General features: G+C 40.7%; 1 protein-coding gene across 1 annotated transcript; it reads left to right on the plus strand.

The window, feature by feature from the left end:
* Positions 1–1,134: 1,134 nt before the first annotated feature.
* Positions 1,135–24,540, plus strand: MTNR1A (melatonin receptor 1A). The gene is made up of 2 exons (XM_059384359.1): positions 1,135–1,360; positions 23,672–24,540. Exons 1-2 carry the CDS (start codon positions 1,135–1,137, stop codon positions 24,538–24,540), a joined length of 1,095 nt encoding a protein of 364 aa, XP_059240342.1.

Genomic DNA, 24,540 nt, shown 5'->3' on the forward strand with positions numbered 1-24,540 from the left:
AAATGAAAAGTAAAATAAACTTCAGTTCCAGAGCGGGACTCTAAAAAAACACTCATTCACCTCCACTCACAAATGCAAAATTAAAGAGCGTCATTTATATCAAATTTGCATATAGAAGTACTAGTTTTTTTATTGATCTTATGGGGTCTTTTATTTACCTGAATACATGCATTGGAGTAATGTGTACAGTATTACAAACAGATGAATGTGTTGGTGTTCCTATGAAAAATATCTTCAGTTCATAAAAAAAACCTGGAGGGGAGGAAGGGGAGGAGGAGGAGCTATAGGGTGAGTTGGGCCCCACATAAGCCAGGATGTCCTCAGGGAGAGCAGCAGGGTGTGGCGGCTGGAGGTCTCTGGGATCTGTACTGCTCCTGGAAGAAATCGGCCAGAAGAGTAGCCGCCTGTGTTGGGTGTGAAGCAAGACTGTGGCTACTTTGAAACTATTCAATCCACTGACATTTGAAATTGAAATGACAAGTTTAGAGATGCTTTGAATCAGCTTCTCAGTGGAACATTCTGTCATTTCATGCCGACATTTCAAGTGTCTTCGTTCTCCCTCTGATTACCTGGGCCAGCAACCAGAGGCATGCAGAGAGGTGGAGGACAAGAACTTGGAATTTTTAAATTGGAAAATTTATTTTTAATAAATTTTAAGGACCGTGTTCAGGAAATATCAAAAGAAAAGTAGCTTTTGGGGGAAGAATATGAAAATTGTGGCTGGCCGCCTCACTCTGTGGGTCGGGAGCGGGTGTGGGGGGAGTGAGGGAAGCGATTTCTGTTCCAGGAATGGTGCGATACCTCACTGAGAAAGTTCCTTGGTTTCTTCCCACTCTAGCTCCCCTGGGCGCGCGGCCTGGCGAGAGCGCAGACGGCGCGGTGCAGGCCCGCCGCACGGGGGCGCTGTTGGCACAGGCTGCGGGGACGGCACCCGGAGCCCCGGGGCCGAGGAGCCTCCGGGCGGATGCCAGGTGTCACCGGGCGGGGCTGGAGGTGCAGGTGCAGGTGCGGAGTCCCGCTGCAGGGAGCTGGCGGAGCCAGGGGTCGTGGGAAAAGAGCACTTGCGATGGGGAGTGGCACCAGGAGGAGCCATTAGCCGTGGTGGAGTGGGTGGCCCTGCACTCGGAGGGTGCGATGGCCGGGCTGTGGGGTGCGCCGGGCGGGACCCCGAAGGGCAATGACAGCTCGCTGCTCAATGCCTCTCAGCGGGCCCCGGGAGGCGGGGAGGGCGCAGGGCCGCGACCCTCCTGGGTGGCCTGCACCCTTGCCTTCATCCTCATCTTCACCATCGTGGTGGACGTCCTGGGCAACCTCCTGGTCATCCTGTCCGTGTATCGGAACAAGAAGCTGAGGAACGCAGGTAGGGGCTCCCGGGGCCGGGCAGCCCACTACGTCCACCCGGCGGCCGCCTCTCCCCTTTCTGTCCCCTTTGCAGAACACAGTCCCCTCCGTTGCCGTCAATTAGCTTTTTCTAAAAAAGGTGACTTGAGTTTTTTCCCACCGGAGAAGTCCGTCAATTTACTTTTCCTTTAACCTGCCTGTGTAAGTTTTGTTTTTGGTTTTTTTTTTTTTTTAATTTGTTTTGTTTTGTTTTTTCCTTTTTCTCCCTCCTCACCCCTCACAATGAAACAAAAAATCTTAAGTCCCTAAGGGGTAAAACACTTTGCCCAAGTCAGGTTCTCTTTACTTTGGGGGAAAGCCCCACTGCACAGTGGTCAATTTTTGAGGTTTACTGGATTGAGACACATCAGATGCAGGATGCAGAAAGTTCCTCCTGAAGTCCTGCCCAATCAGATCAATGAACTTATCAGTTGCTTGGTTTTTTCAGATAATCTCTCCCCACCTTTGTGAAAATAGGAGAAAATAATAAGCTTGTGAAATGAGAAGCTTTTCTTTAGTTTTGTTGTCCTGGAGTAGTTTTCAGTTTTTAGCATGCAATTTAAAAGGACTTCCAAGCTTCCTACACATGATTCCTATTCCTCCAAGTTAAACAAGTTTCCATTTTAAAACAGGAAATGTTACAGTAAAGAGTATACTTACATATAATATGCTACTCAAGCTAATTTTGTGTTTGAGTTAATTAATCTTGCTTTATCCTCCAAGCAATGAAATGAAGCTTTCTCTTGGGTGGAAGACCAGGAATGATTTTCCAGCGGACACTGGATGTTCAGATCTTTAGATTAAGTGCCTACTTCTTTATTTAGAAGCTGACATTTTGGAGGTAGGCAGGGGAGGGGAAGGAAAAATGCTCTAATAGAGCAGTTGATCAATGCTGTGATTTTCTTTAGCTCTCTCCAGGGAGGGACCCCTTTTCATTTTAATGCTTGGGACAGTGAGTAGTTTAAGAAGTAACTTGATTATCACCTGATACCATGAACTGAATTTGAGTTAGTCCATTGAATAACCTCATTTCATATATGATTGGCTTAAATTAGAGGAATTCTGCCTTCAAAAAGAGACTCTTTGAAGAACCACAGGCAGTGAGTTCCTTGACACAGTCTACATGATGCTTTTTTGAAAAAAAGCCAAAGCAACAAAAGTAAAAATAAAGAAGTGGAAACCACACCAAAGTGAAAAGTTTCTGCCCAGGAAACGAAATCATCAACAAAATGAAAAAGGCAAACTGCTGAATGGGAGGAAATATTTGCAAATCACATTTGATAAGGGGCTAATACTTAAAATATATACAGAAGTCAAACATCTCAGTAGTGAAAAAAAATCTGATTGAAAAATGGGCAGATCTGAATGAGGATTTTTTTTGTTTTAGAGAGAGAGTGAGTGAGCGAGCAAGCTTGAACGGGGGAGGGGGGCAGCAGGAGAGGGAGAGAGAATCTTTGAGCAGACTCTGTGTCTAAGTGTAGAGAACTTGGGGTCTCAGTCCCAGGACTCTGAGATCAGGACCTGAGCCAAAATCAGGATTTGGCCACTCAATCAACTGAGCTACCCAGTGTACCTGAATAGACAATTTTTTTTTTTTTTTAAAGAAGACATCTGAATAGCCAACATGTACATAACAGGATGCTCAACCTCACTTATCATCAGGGAAATAAAAATCAAAACCATAAGATATCACCTCACACCCACCAGACTGCTATCATCAAAAAGAAGTAATAACGTGTTGGTGAGGATGTGGAGAGAAAAGGGAACCGTGTGCACTGTTGTAAATTGTTGGAATGCAGACTGGGGCAGCCACTGTGGAACAGTATGGAAGTTCCTCAAAAAATTAAAAACAGGACTACCATGTATTCCAGCAACTCCACTTCTAGGTATTTATTAAAAGAGAACAAGAACACCAACTCAAAAAGGTATCTGCACCCCCATGTTCATTGTAGCATTATTTACAGTAGGCAAGATATGGAAACAGCCTAAGTGTCTAACAGATGAATGCATAAAGGAAATGTTGCACGTGCGCGCGCACACACACACACACACACACACACACACACAAATACATATATAAAGAAGTTATACACATATTTGTATGTATGAATGAAATCTTGCCATTTTGACAACACGGATAAACCTTTAGGATATTACGCTAAGTGAATTAAGTCAGAGAAAGACCAATACCATATGATCTCTCTTAGATGTGAGATAATAAATAAATAAATAAATAAGCAAACAAGCTCATAGATATAGACTGATGGTTGCCAGAGGGTCGGTGGGGGGGGGACAGGAGGATGAGAAAAATGGGTGAGTCATTTTTGCTTTTGGTTTAATTTAAATAAATTGGATGGGGGAATAAAGAAGGGTTTGAGAGAATGCAGTGTTAGGAGCATGGTAGAAGAATTATCTGTCTTGGGGCACGTGACTGGCTCCGTGGATGGAACGTGAGACTCTTGATCTTGGGGTTGTGGGGTCAAGGCCCATGCTGAGTGTAAAGACTGCTCAAAAATAAAATCTTAAAAAAAAAAAATTAAGAAGAATTATCTGTCTCATCCCAGGAGAGAAGCTGTGAGGGAAGGCTGCTTTCTCATCGTGGCTGATTTCTTGACAGTCTAGAAGTCTGTCCCTTCTATCTCTGGGGTCCGGGGAAGCTGACTCCGTTATGACAGGTTAATCTGCTTTGTAATCTCTGTGTTGCATTACTGATTATTTTGGTTCCTTGGATAAGGGTTTGATAATAGGACTTTTGCTTTGACCTGTCTGTTGCATTCCTTTGTTCCCTTGTGAAAACAAACAAAAAAGAGTCTCTTTCCCTTCTGGCACTAAAAGCAGTTGTCTGTGGGCCAGACACAGTTCTGAAGGCTATGTGAACCGAGTTCTCAGGGAAGCCCTGTGGTGAGAGATGCCACTGTTAGTCTCTTCTACAAAGAGGAACTGAAGGCATCCTTTAAGTGGTGGAGTGGGGCATAAAATTCACAGAGCTTGCCCCTAGAGCTCATTCTGCTTTGTTAGTAGCAACAAGTGCAACACTTGGCAAGTTTGAAGCTTGCAGGAACTTTCCTCTCAAAAAATATTCACATGCCCGAAATAATTCTACTTCTGCTGTTTTATGAAAAGGAGTTAGAAGAAATGCACCTTCTATGCAACTTTGTATTTTGTATTCTGTTCAGGTGCTAAGCAATTTTTCAGCAGGGCAGTCTATAAACGCCTTTCTGTAGCTAATGGGGAGACTTGAAGTGAGTTTTAGTTTGTGAAGCTTTTGAACTTTCATATTTATGTAATTGGGACTCTTTATTCAGATGTACCACTGTTCCAGCTCAAACCACATGAGGCTTTCTAGAATGGATGGTAATTTGAAACAGGGAAGAGAAATAGCTGGTTTTCACTTGAGTTTTGGGATGCTTATCCAAAGTTCTTACGATTGTACAACCCCTCCCTTTCAGTTACATTATTGTGTGGGCATTAAGGATAAAAGAGGCAAAGAAGAAAATAGAAGAAATGAGATAAGGAAATAAGAATGCTAAGGCATCTTAAGCTTTGAGCTCTCTTTTGGCCATCTGGTGTAATGGCAGGGTCACTTATGCCCACCCTCCCTCCCCACACTACTGCCAAGAGAGCACGTTGACATTCGACTTCCCAGAGAAGAAATTCATGATCTTTAACAGCTGTACATCAGGGACCCTGGTCTGTCAGAGCAGACACAGGCTTCAAACGTCCACCATGATCTTAGGTGCTGACAGAATGTCTGCTCCCTCCTGTCCAAATTTTGATACTAGAATCGATGATACCTTATTTGCTCCTTCTGAGTAAATTTCATTGCAATAGTAATGGGCAGATTCCTGCACTGGCACACGAGGATTACCATCCTTGCTCTCTACTCTGTGATCTGAGAAATCAGTTCTCTAACCTCTATTTTACACGTATGTTAAATAAAGAAAGTATCTATTTCTTAGCCTCACACATATGGGAAAGGATACTTTGCATACGGAAAACGATGCATACTTTGAAAATGACAAAGTAGGTAATGTTATGTGCTCTTTTTGCTAGGTATATCTAACAAAGCTATGTTGAAAGCAACTTTATTTTTCTAAAGATTTTATTAATTTATCAAAGAGAGAGAGAACACAAGCAGGGGGAGAAGAAGGCAGAGGGAGAAGCAGGCTCCCTGCTGAGCATGGACCCTGGGGTCGTGACATGAGCTGAAGGCAAATGCTTAACCGACTGAGCCATACATGTGTCCCCAAAAGAACTTTAATTTAGAGAGTCAGAGTGCGCTTGTGTGTGTGTGTGCGCGCGCTTGTGTGTGTGTGTGTGTGTGTGTGTGTGTGTGTAGGGGGAGGGCGGAGGGAGAGGGAAAGAGAGAATCTCAAGCAGATTCCCCACTGAGCATGGAGCCTGAAGTCAGGCTGGGCCTTGGCCTCAATACCAGGAACCTGAGATCATGACCTGAACCAAAATCAGGAGTCAGATGCTTAACTGACGGAGCCACCCAGACATTCACAAAGAACCTTTTCTTTGGTTGAAATCTGTTAAAAACAACTGAACTGTAGACTTATGATCTGTGTACTTTTCTCTATATACATCATGCTTAACTAAAACTTTACTTAAAAATTTAAGCTAGAGTATGGTCATATCTCGTGTATTCAAAATTCAATTATTTGGCAATCAAACCTATCTAGAATATAGCCAATAAATAAAAATAAAAATAACCAAAAATAGTGGGCTTTCTCCCAGAGCTGATTGGTTTTTAGAGTACCCTGCAGAGAGAGGCTAGTGTCCAGACTATGTCATAAATTAGGAAGATAACTGATACATTTAAAGGAACAGTACATGCGGCAAACAGCATGGGTTGAAATAAACTCAATAAAAGCTAGTCTGAAAAATTAAACAAGCACAGGGGTGCCTGGGTGGCTTAGTGGGTTGAAGCCTCTGCCTTCAGCTCAGGTCATGATCCCAGGGTTCTGGGATGAAGCCCCACATCGGGCTCTCTGCTCAGCAGGGAGCCTGCTTCCCCGCCCCGCCCCCGCCCCGCCCCTCTGCCTGCTTCTCTGCCTACCTGTGATCTCCGTCTGTCAAATAAATAAATAAGATCTTAAAAAAAAAAAAAAGAAAAGAAAAGAAAAGAAAGAACAACTAAACAAGCACAATCTTTGGGAGGCAAGTCATAAAGCAAATAACTGCTCACCATTAACTGCTCCTGAAAACATATAGTTCAATAATGTATTTATTCATTGTGATCCTGAGTATTCAAGGAAAGGTCCAGTCACATCCACTGTGTTCTGTTTAAGAACACAGGGCCAGAAGATTTTAGGAAGATACCTACCTAAAGGAGTTTATTATTATTTTGAAATCAAGAAGTTCCCCAGAATGGCTATAAGAATGGAGCATCAGCTCTGCACGACGGGCTTGAGTATAACTCGTTGGTGGCAAGACCGCTTGCACTTGTTTCTTTTAGGCCTACATGGAGTGTTCTCTCTCTCCATTCTGCATTACTACTCAGAGAAGCTGCAAAGAGACATGAACTTAGGGCCCAGAGATCTGAGTTTCAACCTGGGATGCCCCAGGCCTGTTTTTAAGATGCTTACAGTCTCAGGAGTGCATGCCTACTGAAAAAAGACTGTTTTTAAATAGAGGCAAAAGACACACAATTGAGTACGCAAATCAAAGACCCTGCTTAATGTATTTTTCCTTATGTACATACATGTGACCATCACTTCAGAGAAATGAAATGCGGCTATTGATAGAAGTAGTATTATTATTAGTCACCACTTGAACTAGAACTTATGCCTTGTCTAAGTACAGAAGGCCACCAATGTCCATTTTCCTCCTCTACTCTCCACAAGCAGATGGTTGTCTGTACTGAACTTGGCTCTTTCTCTCTCTGTAGTCTTTGCTCAGATACTGAAGGCTGAGGCTCACTGCCTTCTCCGTGACCCGTGGCCACTCTCACCATCAGTCCACCAGTACTCCAGGCTGGGTCCCAGTGAAGGGGACCCAGCTACCTTGACTGAGCCCTTGGCCACTCTGTTCACTGTCTCCTGGCTTTCATTTTTCTTTCATTTTTCTTCCTTTGCCTTCTCTTTTTTTCTTCCCCATTATTTCTTACTCCCTGTTCTTCAGTACCGTTTAATCATCATCATTAGGTTTGATCCCTTAGTAGAGGTCACATGTGTATCTGTTTCCTGGGTCTGTTGTGCATCAGCAAAAAAGACAGCCCTGAACTTAACAAACATATTCTAGAAGTTCACTTATAAATGTTTTAAAAGAATATATGATATGACACTTGGCTTCAGGGCTGGCCCACAAAATCATTCAGACCAACAACAAGGCTGAAATAGTCTTCTGAACTGCTGGGTCATCTGATATTCACGAGTTCCTGAAAGCAAGTTCTAAGTTCTGACCCTCATGGGATCCTGTGGGAATGGGGAAGAGTGGTGTGGAAGGGACAGATGGAAGTTTCCTTTCCTAACTTAGAAATGTCGGGACAGAGCTCAGGGGCAAGTCATCAGAGATGGGGTGGAAACAGATGTAAGCACATGTATGCACACACACTCCAGGGCTCCTGTGCTGGGGACAAATGTATCAGATCGTCCAGGAGGAGCTTGCAAAGAGAATAGATCCAGGAACCGAACTCTAGTTCTTCTTTACAGAATGGATTTACAATTGTAGCTAAATCATCCCCCAATTTCCCTGTACTGTTTTCACATCAGTAAAATGATGGGGCTGGGCAAAATCTGTGATTCCTTTCCGATTCTGGTATCCTTGTGTTTACAGGGTTAGTAAACTCCCTGTGAAGTATAAGAACTGTGGGTGCAATGACAGACACAGGCAGTGATTTCGGACACCACAGAGCTAGGAAACGGTGTCCTCGTGAAAGTGTGCCTCACTTGTCCTAAACTACCTGGGTCACTTGTCGTATATCTACTAGAGAAAAAGACCTCTGTATGACATCTGGTTTCCCTGTTTTATTTCCTAACACATGTACACAAGTTTTAGAAATTTCCCATATAGATTTCTCCCTTCTTGGAAGAGAATGAAGAAACCAACTACACAGAAACAATGGGTTGGTCCTCTGTGACTCAGGCATGTTCTTGTGTTTGGGTGGGATGACCTGGGGACACAGGTGGTGAGCTAATGTGTGGTGTGTGCGAGTGAACAGTCCTCCTCACGGAGCATTGCTGGAGTCAGGTTCTTCTAGGTCTGTCAGCAGGGGCCCCTTCAAAATGTAACCACATTTTGGTTACATTGTTAGGAGCAACAGCCTAAATTGGCTGCCAGCTTGGCCATTCCATTTGTGGTAACACACATCTAAAGAACAGGGGGGTTCACAGGAATGAGCACATCCCTCTCACTTACGTGTTCAAAAGTGGATGGAAGATAAGCCCTTTACCACGTTATAAATTAAAGAATCAGACAATGTCTCTTGCAAAATCAACTCATGATGTCTCTATCCAGGTCCTAAAGGTGGCTAGTTACATGATTTACTGGCGATTGAAAACCAGTGTTCTGTGGGATCGTTACATCCGAAAACATAAAACAAAACATCTGTATATGCGCCAATTGCCCCAGTCTCAAAAGAAAAAGAAAATGCATTTTGGACAATTCTACTGAGGCAGTTTATCTTTTCAGAAATCTTTCTCCATAAAGATTCATTTTGCATCCTATAGTCTCTTCTTACTTAAAGTGATGCTTTCCTGTGATTCACTTCATATCCATGGACATCAGCTATAAGGTCAATAGAATTGTAACAAAGGTCTAACTTCTGGGACATGGGCAATTGAAACAGACAATATTCCCCCCCAATGATCTACTCTGCTGTAATGATTGAAAATATTAAACTTTTTTTGATAAAATTTGTCTTTTTTTTTTTTAAATTGTTCTGGTCCATCCATAACTGATTTTACAAAAGCTGGTCATCTTTTGGTGAACATTTCCACTTGAAATTATGAGTATTTTTAGCATCCTTATCAACCTAATCCTAATAATTAAAGGAATTTAGTTTTTCAATCCTATGATTTTATTTTAAAAATTTATTGATTTGTGTCTGAAACATTCTCAAGCTTGAGAAAACTAAAGTAGGAAATTGGTGAAATTGTAGTCTGTGGTTTACTTTTCAGAGACAGCTATTTTGATCTGATTTCTGTAGATGAAGCAGAAAAATAACTTCCTGTTTGGAATGTCTGGTGCTTTGTATTTATGCACATAGGGCAATTCTCAGTTTTCAAAGCACTGTCCCACATTTTGTTTATTTTGTCCTTTAAAAACCTCCTCAGGTATGTAAGAAAACTAAAACCCCAAATTCACAGATAAATGATCAGTACTTCTTATTCCAGGGACCCACCCAGTGTGACAGTGCAAGGAGCACAGGAATTAAAATCAGACCCAGGCTGAGTCTTTCATGTCTGCAATACTTTTATTTGTGCTATGTGTGGGATCTAGTTACTCAATCTCTCCAAGCCTTAGTTTCTCCATCTGTCCAGTGGAGTACCCGTCTCACAGGGTTGCTAGGAGGATAGATTAAGATTTTGCCCATCCGTCCACCTGTCCTTCAACCAATCACTTTGAAGTGGTAAAATACCACAGAAATAATGACATTATAATGTTATTATTAATATATTCTTTTTTTAAAAGATTTTATTTATTTATTTGACAGACAGAGACCACAAGTAGGCAGAGAGGCAGGCAGAGAGAGAGGGGGAAGCAGGCTCCCTGCTGAGCAGGGAGCCCGATGTGGGGCTCGATCCCAGGACCCTGTGATCATGACCTGAGCTGAAGGCAGAGGCTTTAACCCACTGAGCCACCCAGGCGCCCATTATTAATATATTCTATAATTAGTAGTTTTTATGTAATTTTTAAATTTTTTTAAGTAAATGGACAATATTAACAGTAAGAAGTGAAATCAATCAGAAACTAAAGATATAGGATCTAAATTTCTTTTACGGCATTATGGAAATTACACAAATTCTCTGATGTCACAATTTTCCCTTTCATAATAAACATTTTCTCTCCATAGCAAGTAGGACTGTGACTCAAGACTCTTTTAATATCCAACCTTTGAGAGGCTGATAATTTCAATATCCAAGCTGTTCTCTAATTTAAAATGAATCAGCTCTGGAAGCTACGAGAAATTTCTCAGACAAGTACATTGACATTCAAAAAGTTATGACCTGACTGTATGTACAGACTTGGAAAATGATTTCAAGCTAACAAAATCAATGTTTAATATAATCCTCAATCTGACAGAGTTCTTGTCAGTACTGTTGACATTTTCCTCCTGTAGTTCTTTCTAAGATTCGAAATTATTGATTCAGGCAATTTTTTATTTTTAAAGACATTTTATTGACTTTTCCCCCTTGCATTCTTAGCCACTGTTTAAAGTTTCATGACCTTTTTTTCTGGTCTGTGTAGTATATTATTAACGAACTCTAAATTTTTGCCAAATTTGCCAAAGCAATCCTCAGAATTGCTTGGAAACCTTATGGCAGTGGATTAAGACTCCTAAATACATCACTGATTTGGAGGGCTACATGATTAAATTTGGATCTGATCTTTGGATCCTCCAAGATTCATCTCATAAGAAAGTAGCAATTTTTCAGGGTGCCTGGGTGGCTCAGTCGTTAAGCGTCTACCTTGGGCTCAGGTCATGATCCCAGGGTCCTGAGATCAAGCCCCGCATCAGGCTCCCTGCTGTGGGAAGCCTGCTTCCTCCTCTCCTAGTCTCCCTGTTTGTGTTCCCTCTCTCACTGTGTCTCTGTCAAATAAATAAATAAAAATCTTTAAAAAAAGAAAAAGGAAAAAAAGTAGCAGTTTCTAGCATTAAATTAATTACAGATAAGATGGAGCTTATCATAATAACTTTTCTCTTGTCAAATCTGAAAGTTAACCAAAGATAAAATGTTCTAAATTAAACCTCCTGCATTTAGTTCTTACTAACATCTGATGGCTCTGTTTTTAAAATATCTGATATTATCTCTGTTTTTAAAAATATCTGATATCCAAAAATATCTGAATTGAAAACAAGTCTAGTTACAATTGCACCAAAAAGAATAAATACTTAGGAAAAAACTTAACTGAGATGGAAGAGATGCACTTCAAAAACTGTAAAATATTGATTAAAGAAATTGAAGGTGACACAAATAGAAAGATATTCCATGCTCATGATTCATATTGCTAAGCTGTCCATTCTACCCAAAGTAATCTACAGATTCAATGCAATCCTTAGCAAAACACCATAGTATTTGCTAAGGTATTTTTCACACGATAGTATTTTTCACAAGATAAGAATAAATAATCCTACTAGAGCGTATCATGCTTAGCGAAATAAGTCAAGCAGAGAAAGACAACTATCATATGATCTCCCTGATATGAGGAAGTGGTGATGCAACATGGTGGCTTAAGTGGGTAGGAGAAGAATAAATGAAACAAGATGGGATTGGGAGGGAGACAAACCATAAGTGACTCTTAATCTCACAAAACAAACTGAGGGTTGCTGGGGGGAGGGGGTTAGGGAGAAGGGGGTGGGATTATGGACATTGGGGAGGGTATGTGCTTTGGTGAGTGCTGTGAAGTGTGTAAACCTGGTGATTCACAGACCTGTACCCCTGGGGATAAAAATATATGTTTATAAAAAATTAAAAATTAAAAAAAAAAAAGGAATAAATAATCCTGAAATGTGTATGGAACCACAAAAGGTCCCGAAAGCCAAAGCAATCTTGAGAAAGAAGAACAAAGCTAGAGGTATCACAATCCCAGATTTCAAGATATAATACATGCAGTAATAACCAGAAAAATATAGACACATAAATCAATGGAGCAGAGTAGAGAGCTCAGAAATAAACCCACACTTATATGATCAATTAATTTATGACAAAGGAGGCAAGAATATACAGTGGAGAAAAGACAGTCTTTCAATAAATGGTGCTAGGAAACTGGAGAGCTACATGCGAAAGAATGAAACTGGACCACTTTCTTAGACTATATACAAAAATAAACTCAAATGCAAGAAGTTATTTGCAGATGATACATCTGAAAAGGAGTTAATATCCAAAAAATATAAAGAACTTATACAACTCAACATAAAAAAACAATCTGAATAAGAAATGGACAGAAGATCTGACTGAACACACATTTTTCCAAAGAAGACATCCAGATGCCCAAAAGACACATAAAAAGATGCTCAACATCACTCATCACTCATCATCAAGAAAATGCAAATCAAAACCACAATGAGCTATCACCTCATACCTGTTAGGATTGGTATTATCAAAAAGAAGAAATAACAAGTATTGGCAAGGATGTGGAGAAAAGGGAACCCCTGTGCACTGTTGGTGGGAATGTAAACTGGTGAAGCCACTATCAAAAACAGTGTGGAGTTTCCTCAGAAACTTTAAAAATAGAACTACCATAAGATCCAGCAATTCCACAAAAAACACCAAGCTGAAAAGATATCTACCCTTATATTCACTGCAACGTTATTTACAACAGCTGAGATGTGGAAACAACCTAAGTGTCCATTGACAAATGCATGGATAAAGAATATGTAGTGTATCTGGATACACACACACACACACACACAATGCAATATTAGTCATAAAAAAGAATGAGATCTTGCCACTTGTGACAACACAGGTGGACCTAGGGGGTATTATGCTAAGTGAAATAAGTTAAAGACAAATACCATATGATTTCAGTTGTATGTGGAATCTAAACAAAACAAAAAAGAAAAGACCCCAAAATACAGAGAACTTGTGTTGTCAGAGAGGATGGGGATGGGGAAGTGAGAAGTACAGGAGTCCAGTTATGGAATGAATAGATGATGGGAATGAAAGGTACAGCATAGGGAGTGTAGTCAATGGTACTGTAACAGTGTATGGGGAGAAATGGGAGCTACACTTGCGGTGAACACAGCATCACTTACACAACTGCCACATCACTATACTGTACACCAGAAACCAATGTAACACTGTGTGTCAGCTAAACTTTCCATTGAAAAAAATACCTCTTTTGAAAAATATCTATAGTCTCTGGACCTTGCTCCGCTCATTCTTTATTAGCAGCCTAAAAAAAAAAAAAAAAAAAGATAATTGGAATATTTGAGGTGAATACTAAGGTCTTCATAAGGTAGCTTGACTTTCTTTCCTTTTCCTAAGGAGTTTTAAGTTGCCTAGCTTGCAGAAATGCCCTATTTTCTAAAAATGAAAAACATACACTCTCGGGATTTTCTAAGCTACCAGAGGCAATTAACTGACTTTTTTTTTTTTAAAGATTTATTTATTTAGAGAAAGGGAAGGAAAGAGCATGTGTGAGCAGGCAAGGACAGAGGCGAGGGGAGAGAGAATCTCAAGTAGACTCCCCACTGAGTGTGGAGCCTGACACAGGGCTCGATCCCAGGACCCTGAGGTCATGACCTGAACCAAAATCAAGAGTCCAACTGTCAACTGACTCAGCCACCCAGGTGCCCCAATTAATTGCTTTTCAGGAGGCAGTTGTTCATGCTCAGAAATGGCATCACCAGTATCATCCATTCTGCTATCATCCACTTTAGACTCTCCTAAGGAGTCTAAAGATACTTCCTTAATCAGCATCCTGAGTTTCTCAAACAGGTTGCCTAACCAAGTTGATCTGACATGTGACAGCTCTATTGACATCTCAAGAAATTTCAGTGAAATTCAATGATGCTACAATTGGGGAATAAAATTCTGGATTTCCTGGTTGAGGTGCTCTAGGATTTATTCTGCAGAGCTATCCGCTTTGGCAATCACATTGAATGCAGTCTCAGAAAAAGTGAAAAGAATAAGAAAAAAAATAAATATTCATGCTGAATATTTTTTCAGGCTACCTAGGTTGAATTTGATTTGTGGAGCTTCTGGCTTAAAAGGACGCTTACCTGCTCTGATCTTGGAGTGCTTTTGGAGCTTACTGGATTGAATATTTATTTAAATAAATATTTATTGTATACTTACAGTATAAGATGGAATATAAATTGTCAGCAAATTATTGTTGGTTTGTCAAAATACAAGACAACATACTAAGCTTGTGTAAAACATGGATCCTAGTTTCAAAGAGATTACTTTCAATCACGGCACTTAAAATTCTTCTCTTTTCAAATAAAAATAAGACATGGCATTTGTTTAAGACTTTTGTATTTAAGGCATTTGTAAATGTTTAAGACTAGAAACATGCTTATTTAGCAGAAAAATTTTTCAAGATATATTTGAAAACTTGGTTGGTAGATGAAGTACTCATCAGTTGTTTTAAAAGACACTGCCTGACAGATGGTAACTAAACTTACCCTGGTGAGCGTTTTGTGATGTATGTGAAAGCTGAATCACTATACTGTGCACCTGAAACTAAAACTGTGTGTCAACTATACTTCAAATGAAAATGAAAAAATTTAAAATAATTTTAAAAGTTCCTGCACAACAAAGGAAATAGTTAACAAAACAAAGAGGCAACCCACGGAATGGAAGAAGATATTTGCAAATGATGCTACAGACAAAGGGCTGATATCCAAGATCTATAAAGAACTTCTCAACCTCAACACCCCAAAAAACAAATAATCAAGCCAAAAAATGGGCAGAAGAAGTGAAGACACTTCTCCAAAGAAGACATACAAATGGCTAACAGACACATGGAAAAATGTTCATCCTCATTAGCCATCGGGACATTCAAATCAAAACCACACTGAGATTACCACCTTGGATGAATACCCAGCATTTGTATCAACATGGATGGAACTGGAGGAGATTATACTGAGTGAAATAAGTCAAGCAGAGAAAGTCAATTATCATATGGTTTCACTTACTAATGGAACAGAAGGAATAGCGTGGAGGACATTAAGAGAATGAAGGGAAAAATGAAGGGGGAGAAATCAGAGGAGGAGATGAACTATGAGAGACTATGGACTCTGGGAAACAAACTGAGGATTTTAGAAGGGAGGGGGGTGGGGGAGATTGGTTAGCCCAGTGATGGGTATTAAGGAGGGCACATATTGCATGGAGCACTGGGTGTTATACGCAAACAATGAATCTTGGAATACTACATCAAAAACTATGGTGACTAACATAATTTTTAAAATAAGTGATTTGTAGTGTAGCTAAAATTCAAATTTAAATATATGAATTGGGGTGCCTGGGTGGCTCAGTCAGTTGAGCATCTGCCTTTGGCTCAGGTCATGATCTCAGAGTCCTGGGATCAAGCTCCGCATGAGGATCTCTGCTCAGCAGGGAGCCTGTCCGCCCCCCCCCCCCACCCAGTGCCTTCCTCTCTGACCACTTGTGATCTTTCTCTGTGTGTTAAATAAATAAATAAAATCTTTTAAAAAATAAAAATACATAAATAAAATGTTAGTATTAACATCAGGTGAAAGAATAAGTAAAAAAAAAAATAAGGAAATATGAAAGCTACTTCACACATGGGGCAGAATCAAGGAGAGAACTTCAAAAAAATTGTCAATAATGGAGACAAAGCATAGCTATTGGCAAACAATACATTGACTTTGCATCTATGAAGGAAGTAATACAGCCTGGAAAAATACCCCTTGGAAGTTTGACTACCAGCCTGCTAACTTCAATTTTAAAACATTTTCTCTCATAGTTATTAAATGGAAGATGATAAATATCTTTTATAATTTTCTTAACACACTTCAAAATATAAAACTTTTCTTATGTGATCTTGAAAAGGATGATGTGCTTTTATCCTTCATGCATTAATTCCTTTCTTTTCTTTTTTTTTAAATGTCTGTTGGATATCTCCTCTGTGCCAGGTCTAGTATGATTTTGGAGCCTGAGACAGAGTTCTGTGGCAAGACAAACACTATTCCAGCTAATTCATTCTTATTTTAAGATTTGGCTTAAATTTTAGTTTTTACTTTTAAGAGTTTCATTTTCCAATTAAAAAATAATTTTAAGGGGCACCTGGGTGGTTCAGTGGGTTAAGTCTCTGCCTCGGCTCAGGTCATGATCTCAGGGTCCTGGGATCGAGCCCCGCATCGGGCTCTCTGCTCAGCAGGGAGCCTGCTTTCTTCCCACCCTCCCCCCTGCCTCTCTGCCTGCTTGTGATCTTTCTATCAAATAAATAAAGAAAATCTTTAAAAAATAATTTAAATTGCATGTATACCTTTGTTATTTAATTCATCCTATTAGTTTACCTTTAATTATTTCCTATATTTGTGTTTAGAATACCTTGAGCTATTTTCATTTTTGGGCCATGTGTATAGGTATTATTACATTCTTTTACAACACAAACTGTTTTTTGTTTTTTTTTTTTTTAAAGATTTATTTATTTATTTTGGGGGGAGGCAGAGGGAGAGAGAAATTTAAGCAGACTCCCCTCTGAGAGTGGAGCCCGACACAGGGCTTGATCTCACAACCCTGAGATCATGACCTGAGCCAAAATCCAGAGTTGGTTGCTTAAACGACTGAGCCACACAGGTGCCCCTTACCATATAAGTGTTTTTTTAAAAGCCTATTTACAAAACAGGTTATGTTTTATATTGGTTATAAAATGCAATACATATAAATACAATATATATACAAAGTTATTTTATATATAACACTTTATAAATAAAACATTCCTATCTGTAGAAAATTAGTTCTATTACAGACTCAAGTTCTGGGGGCAATATGTTCCCTTTGAATAATGTGGGTTCTGGGACCAATGGACCTGGTATAAAGGTATTAGGGAGGGCAGGTCTTGCATGGAGCACTGGGTGTGGCGCAAAAACAATGAATACTGTTATGCTGAAAAGAAAGAAAAAAAAAGAAAGAGTCCCCTTTAATACTTCATGCAGGACTGGTTCAGTGGTCTTGAGCTTTTGTTTGTCTGGGGAAAATTCTGAACTATTCTGAATGATAACTTTTCAGGATAGAGACTCTGTGTTTATGCTGGGAGGCAAGGGAGGAAAATGGCACTTGCAGCTTCTTTGTTTTCAAAGACATCCCCCAACATGCTCCAAAACCATTATGAACAGAGCTGTCTCCCGGTTGCCTCCAGTGTTGTATAAACTGCTGTTGTTACTTCGCCTCTCCATAGGGGCTGCTGTCTCTTTAAGGGCAGCCACCTGGTTATCCCTTGCCCTCCCGGCTCCCCCAGTGCTGAGTAAGGTGACTTTTAAGCCCCGGGCTGCAAGTCTCGCTGGTTTTACAAACTCTTATGATTTTCAACCCCTTTGGTTTTAAAACCAAAGGGGAGATTAGGTTTCCCTGTGTGAGCTCCCTGCCACAAGGGCCCATTTCTCTGCCCTCTGCATATGTGCAGCTCCTTCCCTCCTGCAGGTAGCCTCTCTCTGCCTTTCTGATCTTTATCCCCTTTCAGATGCAGCTTCTCCATATTTAGCTGTGGAGTTGGTCCTACCAGTCTTGAGGTCGCTCTCCGGTTTACTGACTTGGATGTGGATGGTATCTAGTTGCAAACACGGTGCAGGCTGAGCTCAGGGTTCTCCTACTCTGCCATCTTCCCAAACTCCCTATGACATCAGTAGTTTGTGTTTAGCTTACAGAGGAAAGGCTGAATCAATCTGGCTGTAATGTGGATGGTTACATATTACAGGCATCTGCCTAAACCACCCTTATGAGAAAAGAGTAACCAGATCTAGATAATGAGAATTCCTGGCAGGATTTCACACTTCTACAAATTGATTGAGAACTGGACTAGAGCAAGAGGTTATGTGTTAGTTTCTTATAAAGTCTTCTTAGCCTCTTTAATTGCATACATGCTACAGTACCAGAACAGTCAAGACAACACATCAGTCAACTATGTTTACAGCATTAGGGAGTCACCGCCAAGCCAAGTTAAGGAGTAGGACAGGGAAGACAAAGTGAGACAAAGAGACCAAAGAGCTAAGGAAGCAAGTGGGTTGAAGGAGGCAACAGAGCGAGGTTCCTAGATGTGATCAGGTACCACAGGATAGTATCTTCCACTATTCACACAAGGTGGGAGTATGTGGACAGGTGTTACATGAACAGGATATTATGTTTCAGGACTTTAAGGAGGATGAAGGCTGAGAGAAGGCTCAGCAAGAATGCCACCGATGACCAGACAGAAGTTTCAGCAATGTGGTGTGGGTAGAACCCAGGTGTTACAGGAAGGTGAATTTAAAATAGGGGGGACGGAAACAGAGGCACAGCCTTGTCTGATTGTTTGAAGGGAGAGGAAAGGGCTGATAGCCAGAAGGACAGGAGGATAGAAGGAGGCTTATTTGCCAAAGGAGAGCTCTGCAAGATGACAAGGATTAGGGGAGGAGTCCTTGCCTGCAGACGTGTTGCCTCAGCAAGGGCTCTCTGACCAGGGGAGGAGCCTTCTGTGAAACCTGACATGCGCTTTCCATCACGGCAGAATAGAAGGAATGCGTATTTATCCAGAGCCAGAGGTGTTCCATGCACTCTCTCAAATTCTCACCATGGTCCTTATTATCTTGATTTATTACATATTAATAGATGAAGGCTCCGGGGAGCTATGACTTACCCAAGGTCATTTAGCAAGTGTCAGAGTTGGGATCTGAATGCAGATATGTTTGTTTCTAAACTTAAGGTCTGCATTGCCGCTAACAATCTGCAAAGACAAGTTTCTCAAATATAGTCCTTTAAAATTTAAGAGTGCAAGACATTGCCTGTTCCTTTGCCTCTCCAACCAACATCCTGGCAAATAAGAACAAAAAAGCAACTAATTTCTACCTTTGCATGAGTGGAGTATAGAGACTTACGGGTACATTAGTTCATTTAGCAAACTGTTCCTGAGCACCTGCAATGTGCCAGATACTGTGCTTCCAGAGTCCTGGACCTCAAGAGGTCTTAGAGGGAGACAGACTTCTGTGCACATGCACAGAGTCTCATGTTGTTTTGATGTTGGGAGCATACATACACATAGCAAGGATGAAAAGAATAAAGAGCAAGACCAAAAAGGATTTAAGTCTGGAATTTGAACCCAACATGGCTAGTTTGTTTGTTTTTTTCTGTCAGATAGCAGAGTAAGTAATTCTTTTTCTTCTTCTTCTTCTTTTTTTTTTTTCCTAAGAAGTGGCAGACTTTAGAAAACCACCTAACCCCATCACAGAGCTGAAGGTCCACGTGAGGTTGCCTAAAAACAGAACCTAAAAGGGAGCTGGCAGGTTTGCTACTCAAGCTTTATTGAGGGATTGCTCTCAGGAGGAACCTATAGTGGACAAGAGAAGCTGCCTAGGGCAGAGGAAGCGTCAAGCAAGGACAGGATCTCAGGTGAAGCCTAGACTTGGCCAGATCTAACAAGCCGGGGACTCTAGGTGTAAGTCCAACCACAAAGTTGGAACTGCTGAAGGCAAAGGGGCAGGGCTTTTATACTCCACTGTCAACTCTTCGCTCATTGTCTACTCAACCGAGGGCAATTCCCTGGAGGAGGGAGCTGTGAGTAAAAGGAAGCACCCAACACCCATCAAAATTCAGGAGTAAGTGCACCAGCCTGGCAGAGGGCACTTGGAAAAGGTATTGGTAGCATCTACTCAAAGGCCTATGACACAGACAGGATGTGAGAAATAACCCAGAGACCAGCTTGCCATGGTAATGGGCACCCCTGGCCAGAGTACTGAGGGGAGTCCACACAAGGAAATGAATTCTCCTCAGGTGAAATCATCAAACAGATTCGACTGTTACCGAATTAGGAACAAGATAGCAAGAGCCACAGAAACATGCTGATGAAGACAAACTCAAGGCCCAAATTTTGTATAATGTTAGATGGGGAGATAGATTTCTTGCCTGTCCAGGTGACTCAAACCTTCCTTCCTAAGGCTCTAGCACATTGGCATTCCTGCCTGAATTGGGATGCTTCATTTTCCATTGGTTTGGTTTTTTTTTAAGATTTTTTAAATTTATTCATTTGACAGAGAGAGAGCAATCACAAGCAGGCAGAGAGGCAGGCAAAGAGAGGGGGGGAAGCAGGGTCCCTGCCGAGCGGAGAGCCTGATGTGGGGTTTGACCCCAGGACCCTGAGATCATGATCGAGCCAAAGGGAGAGGCTTAACCCACTGAGCCACCCAGGCGCCCCTTCCATTGGGTTTTATCACAGGGCATGGTGATACCAAGGCACTTCAGGGGAGGGAGCTCCTGCATAGCAAACATATCCATCCTTGCTCCTACTGTGTAGTCCCAACCCAATTTTCCCTTGATAATCAGCATCAGTCACCTCACTTGGGACAGTGACCCCACAGTCTATGGATTTCCTGGAATGAGGAGTCCAAAGGAGCCAGGTGGCAGTCTCAACTTCCAGTTTAAGGAAACCACAATTATATCTCTTGGTAAAGAACATTCCTCTCTTGGAAACCAAGACTTGAGAACGACAGAACTCGTTGTGGAGACAGGAAACAAATGCTTTGCTAGAGTGTCACTAGCATAATTCTGAGAGGAAAAATGACCATTTCCACACTTGATTACCTGATCTATGAATCCAGTCCTTCATTTATAACACATACTACACCCTGGGTGACATTACCCTATGCTCATTCAGCTGATGCTGAAACTAAACCTTCATAAGCCATTCTACCACAATGCCTTGCTTCCTTTGCTACAAATTCGGTTACTCAGTCAGAAGCAATGTTTTTTATCATAAACAAAGACAAAGTCACCTTGGGATTCTATGGATATCTGATTGGTGAATAATTAAGGGTAGGAAAGGCAAATTCATACCCAGAATATGCTTCTATTCCACCGAGAACAAAGTATTCCCCCTTTGATGACAGAAGTGGTCCAATGCGGTCAATCTACCACCATTGTCTGGCTGATATTTCTGGGAATGGCAGCATATCAGTGTTGGTCTCTGTTCTAGACAGTTTGGGGATTCAGCAGGACAGCAGTGGCTATAAGAAGATCATTTTCATGAGTTGTAGTCTATGTGGCTGGGCCCATTTGTAACTTCTATTTCTGGGGCATGATAACTTTTTGAGCTTGTTGGTCAGGGACAGTGATGGCCAAGGAAAGATTAATGTCCACAAGCTGTGTCATTAAGAACCTCTTCTGCTAACAAAACAAAATGAAAACAAACCCTCTTCTGCTGAGATTGCTTTTTGGTGAGTGTTTGTAGGCACACAAGTATCTTCACACTCCGTGCCCATTCCAAGAGGTGTGTGCTCCTACCCCTTCACTATGATAACAAAGAAACAGCCCTGGTGCTGTATTGGCATTAATTGTATGACTTCATCCAAATGAACTCTGTATTTCTGTTTTCCTCACGTCTAAAAAGTGGGAATTACCCTGTGTGATCACTCATATTCTTAATATTTCTCTCAATCTTAACATCCTAGGAGTCCATAATTGCTCTGCAGTAAGGAGTGGAAGTGAATCCAACAGAAAAGCAATTTGCTAGCCATTAACAGGAATTATTCTGAGTTTCAGAATGCAGTGCTGAGCTGGTTGTAGGGAGTGTCGGGTGTCTGTAAAAAGGATAGATCACTGTCTCTCTGGAGGTACGTAGAGCTGAGATGGAAGAGATGATCTTATAATGTGTACAATCAGGATGAAGTTATTTAATTACTGTTATCACTCCTCTTCCTCCCCATCTCTCTCTCACACACATACACACACACACACACACACACACACACACACACATCCCTAGCAGATATGACAAAGCTTCCAGTTGAGTTACCTGATAGCCACATCTGCGTACAGTCTATGGCTTAATTTTTCTTTCTCCAGACACTTGTGAAAGGGGATTAGTTCAAAGAAAACTAAACTAATGATTTAATTAATGTAATGACATGAACAAAAAGAAGCATAATTGCTCTAAACTAAATGGAGCAGAGGAGTAATGCTATGAAAGAAGTCTAGGACATTGTTTATTACCTTATACTTAAGCTCTTTAAAAATAACTCTATTTATGTCGGTTTGTCATCGTGATGTTGTGGGTAAAAATGGGCTGCTCTGATGGTAATTTGTAGCTGAATTTCATATATTATACATATTTTTAAAGTATTATGCATTTTGAGTTAAAAATTCATTAAAACAAGCCCACTTTGGAATTCAAATATTTCACTGGTGATTGAAATTGTTCTTTGGGGAAAAATAAATTTGTTTTTATTGCTTTAATTTGGCCTCATGTAACCAGTTTTCAAAGAAATTGTTTTTACAGCAATTTATCTGAAATTCCTACCTCTATGACAAAACCTTCCCTTTTTTTAGCCACAACCGTTCTTTAACTTCACTTCTTTGCAATTTTTGGAGGAATAGGAATAAAATTAATTAAATAGGAACCTAAAATACAAAGGTTGTTTTATTTCAGATATTGGGAAATCACATTTTAGTATCTGTCATCAAGCAGTTGAGCAAAAGTCTCGACTAGGAACTACTATTCAAGATCCTATTATAAGGAGGACACACCCTTAGGGCACTACTGTATAGAAATAAAGGAAACCTAACTTTACAAATAAATATAATAAAAGGCAAAATATATAGTTACTCCACCTGGAATGTTCTTCCCTGCTTCTTCCTAGCTCACTCCATTACTTGCTGCCTCTTTTTCTACACATACTCTTATACTTCTTTCTCTCTCTTTTAATTTTGTTTTTCTAAGTTTGAGGATCATAGGACCCCTGGCTGTTCCTTCCTGTTTAGCCAGTACCTATTAAATGCAGTTAATAAGGTTTTATTGAATGTAATTTATTACAACTTAATCTCAACTAAATGTGATAAAATAAAGTGATTTAAAAGCCTACGAAGGAGGAAGGTCTTCCTGTAGTTGGGCAAATAAGTAAAGATTTGGAGCATTTCCATTTAAGTTGGATTTGGGAAATTGGGTGGCATTTTAAAAATTAGAGAGAAGAGCCATTGAAGGCAGAAGGAATAGTAAGAAACAAAGGCAAATGAGCTGCAAAAGCAAAGAACATCCTTGCAGAGATCTTACAAAATTTGACTGGAGTTCCTTGTTTTTATACTTTCAAATGTGTTGAGTTACCATATTAACACAGAAAATATTTAGGGTTTAATTTTTATATTTTGGGTTCTTTATGAAACCTAGAAGTATTTCTACCTTTTCCTTTAGATTGAGGTGAGAGTGAGAACACCAACAACCAACAACAGTCATTGAATACTTATTTGACAGATACTGCTCAGCATTTGATGTGGAATGCCTCAACTTGGCCTCATCATAGCCTTATGAAGAGGGTACTATCATTATGCATGGATTATGCATGGCAGTGACTGTGATGCCAGGTTAATGGGGTTGCAGAAACAGTTCTTTAAAAAAATAAGAACTGTGAAAGAAAACCAATGCAATGCATATAAAACTGGGGGTAACCTGTACTTTCTAAACCTTTCTCTTTTAGGAAATATATTTGTGGTGAGCCTTGCAGTTGCAGACCTGGTGGTGGCTGTTTACCCCTACCCCTTGGTGCTGACATCTATATTTAACAATGGATGGAACCTGGGCTATCTGCACTGCCAAATCAGTGGTTTCCTGATGGGCCTCAGTGTCATTGGCTCCGTCTTCAATATCACTGGAATTGCTGTTAACCGTTACTGCTACATCTGCCACAGTCTCAAGTATGACAAGCTGTACAGTAACAAGAATTCCCTCTGCTACGTGTTCCTGATATGGACGCTGACGCTCGTGGCGGTCATGCCCAACTTGCGTACCGGAACCCTGCAGTATGACCCAAGGGTCTACTCCTGCACCTTTGCACAGTCTATCAGTTCAGCATACACCATAGCTGTGGTGGTTTTCCATTTCATCGTTCCCATGACGATAGTCATCTTCTGTTACCTAAGAATATGGATTCTGGTTCTTCAGGTCAGACAGAGGGTGAAACCCAACAATAAACCCAAAATGAAACCACAGGACTTCAGGAATTTTGTCACCATGTTTGTGGTTTTTGTCCTTTTTGCCATTTGCTGGGCTCCTCTCAACTTTATTGGTCTTGCTGTGGCTTCAGACCCTGCCAGCATGGGGCCCCGGATACCAGAGTGGCTCTTTGTGGCCAGTTACTACATGGCATATTTCAACAGCTGCCTCAATGCAATCATATATGGGCTACTGAACAAAAATTTCAGAAAGGAATACAGAAGGATTATAGTCTCACTGTGTTCAGTCAGAATATTCTTTGTGGATATTTCAAATGATGCAGCACATAGGGTTAAGTGCAAACCCTCTCCATTAATGACCAAAAATAACCTAATAAAAGTGGACTCTGTTTAA

This window comes from Mustela nigripes, chromosome 18, assembly GCF_022355385.1.
Source record: "Mustela nigripes isolate SB6536 chromosome 18, MUSNIG.SB6536, whole genome shotgun sequence".
Lineage (NCBI taxonomy): Eukaryota > Metazoa > Chordata > Mammalia > Carnivora > Mustelidae > Mustela > Mustela nigripes.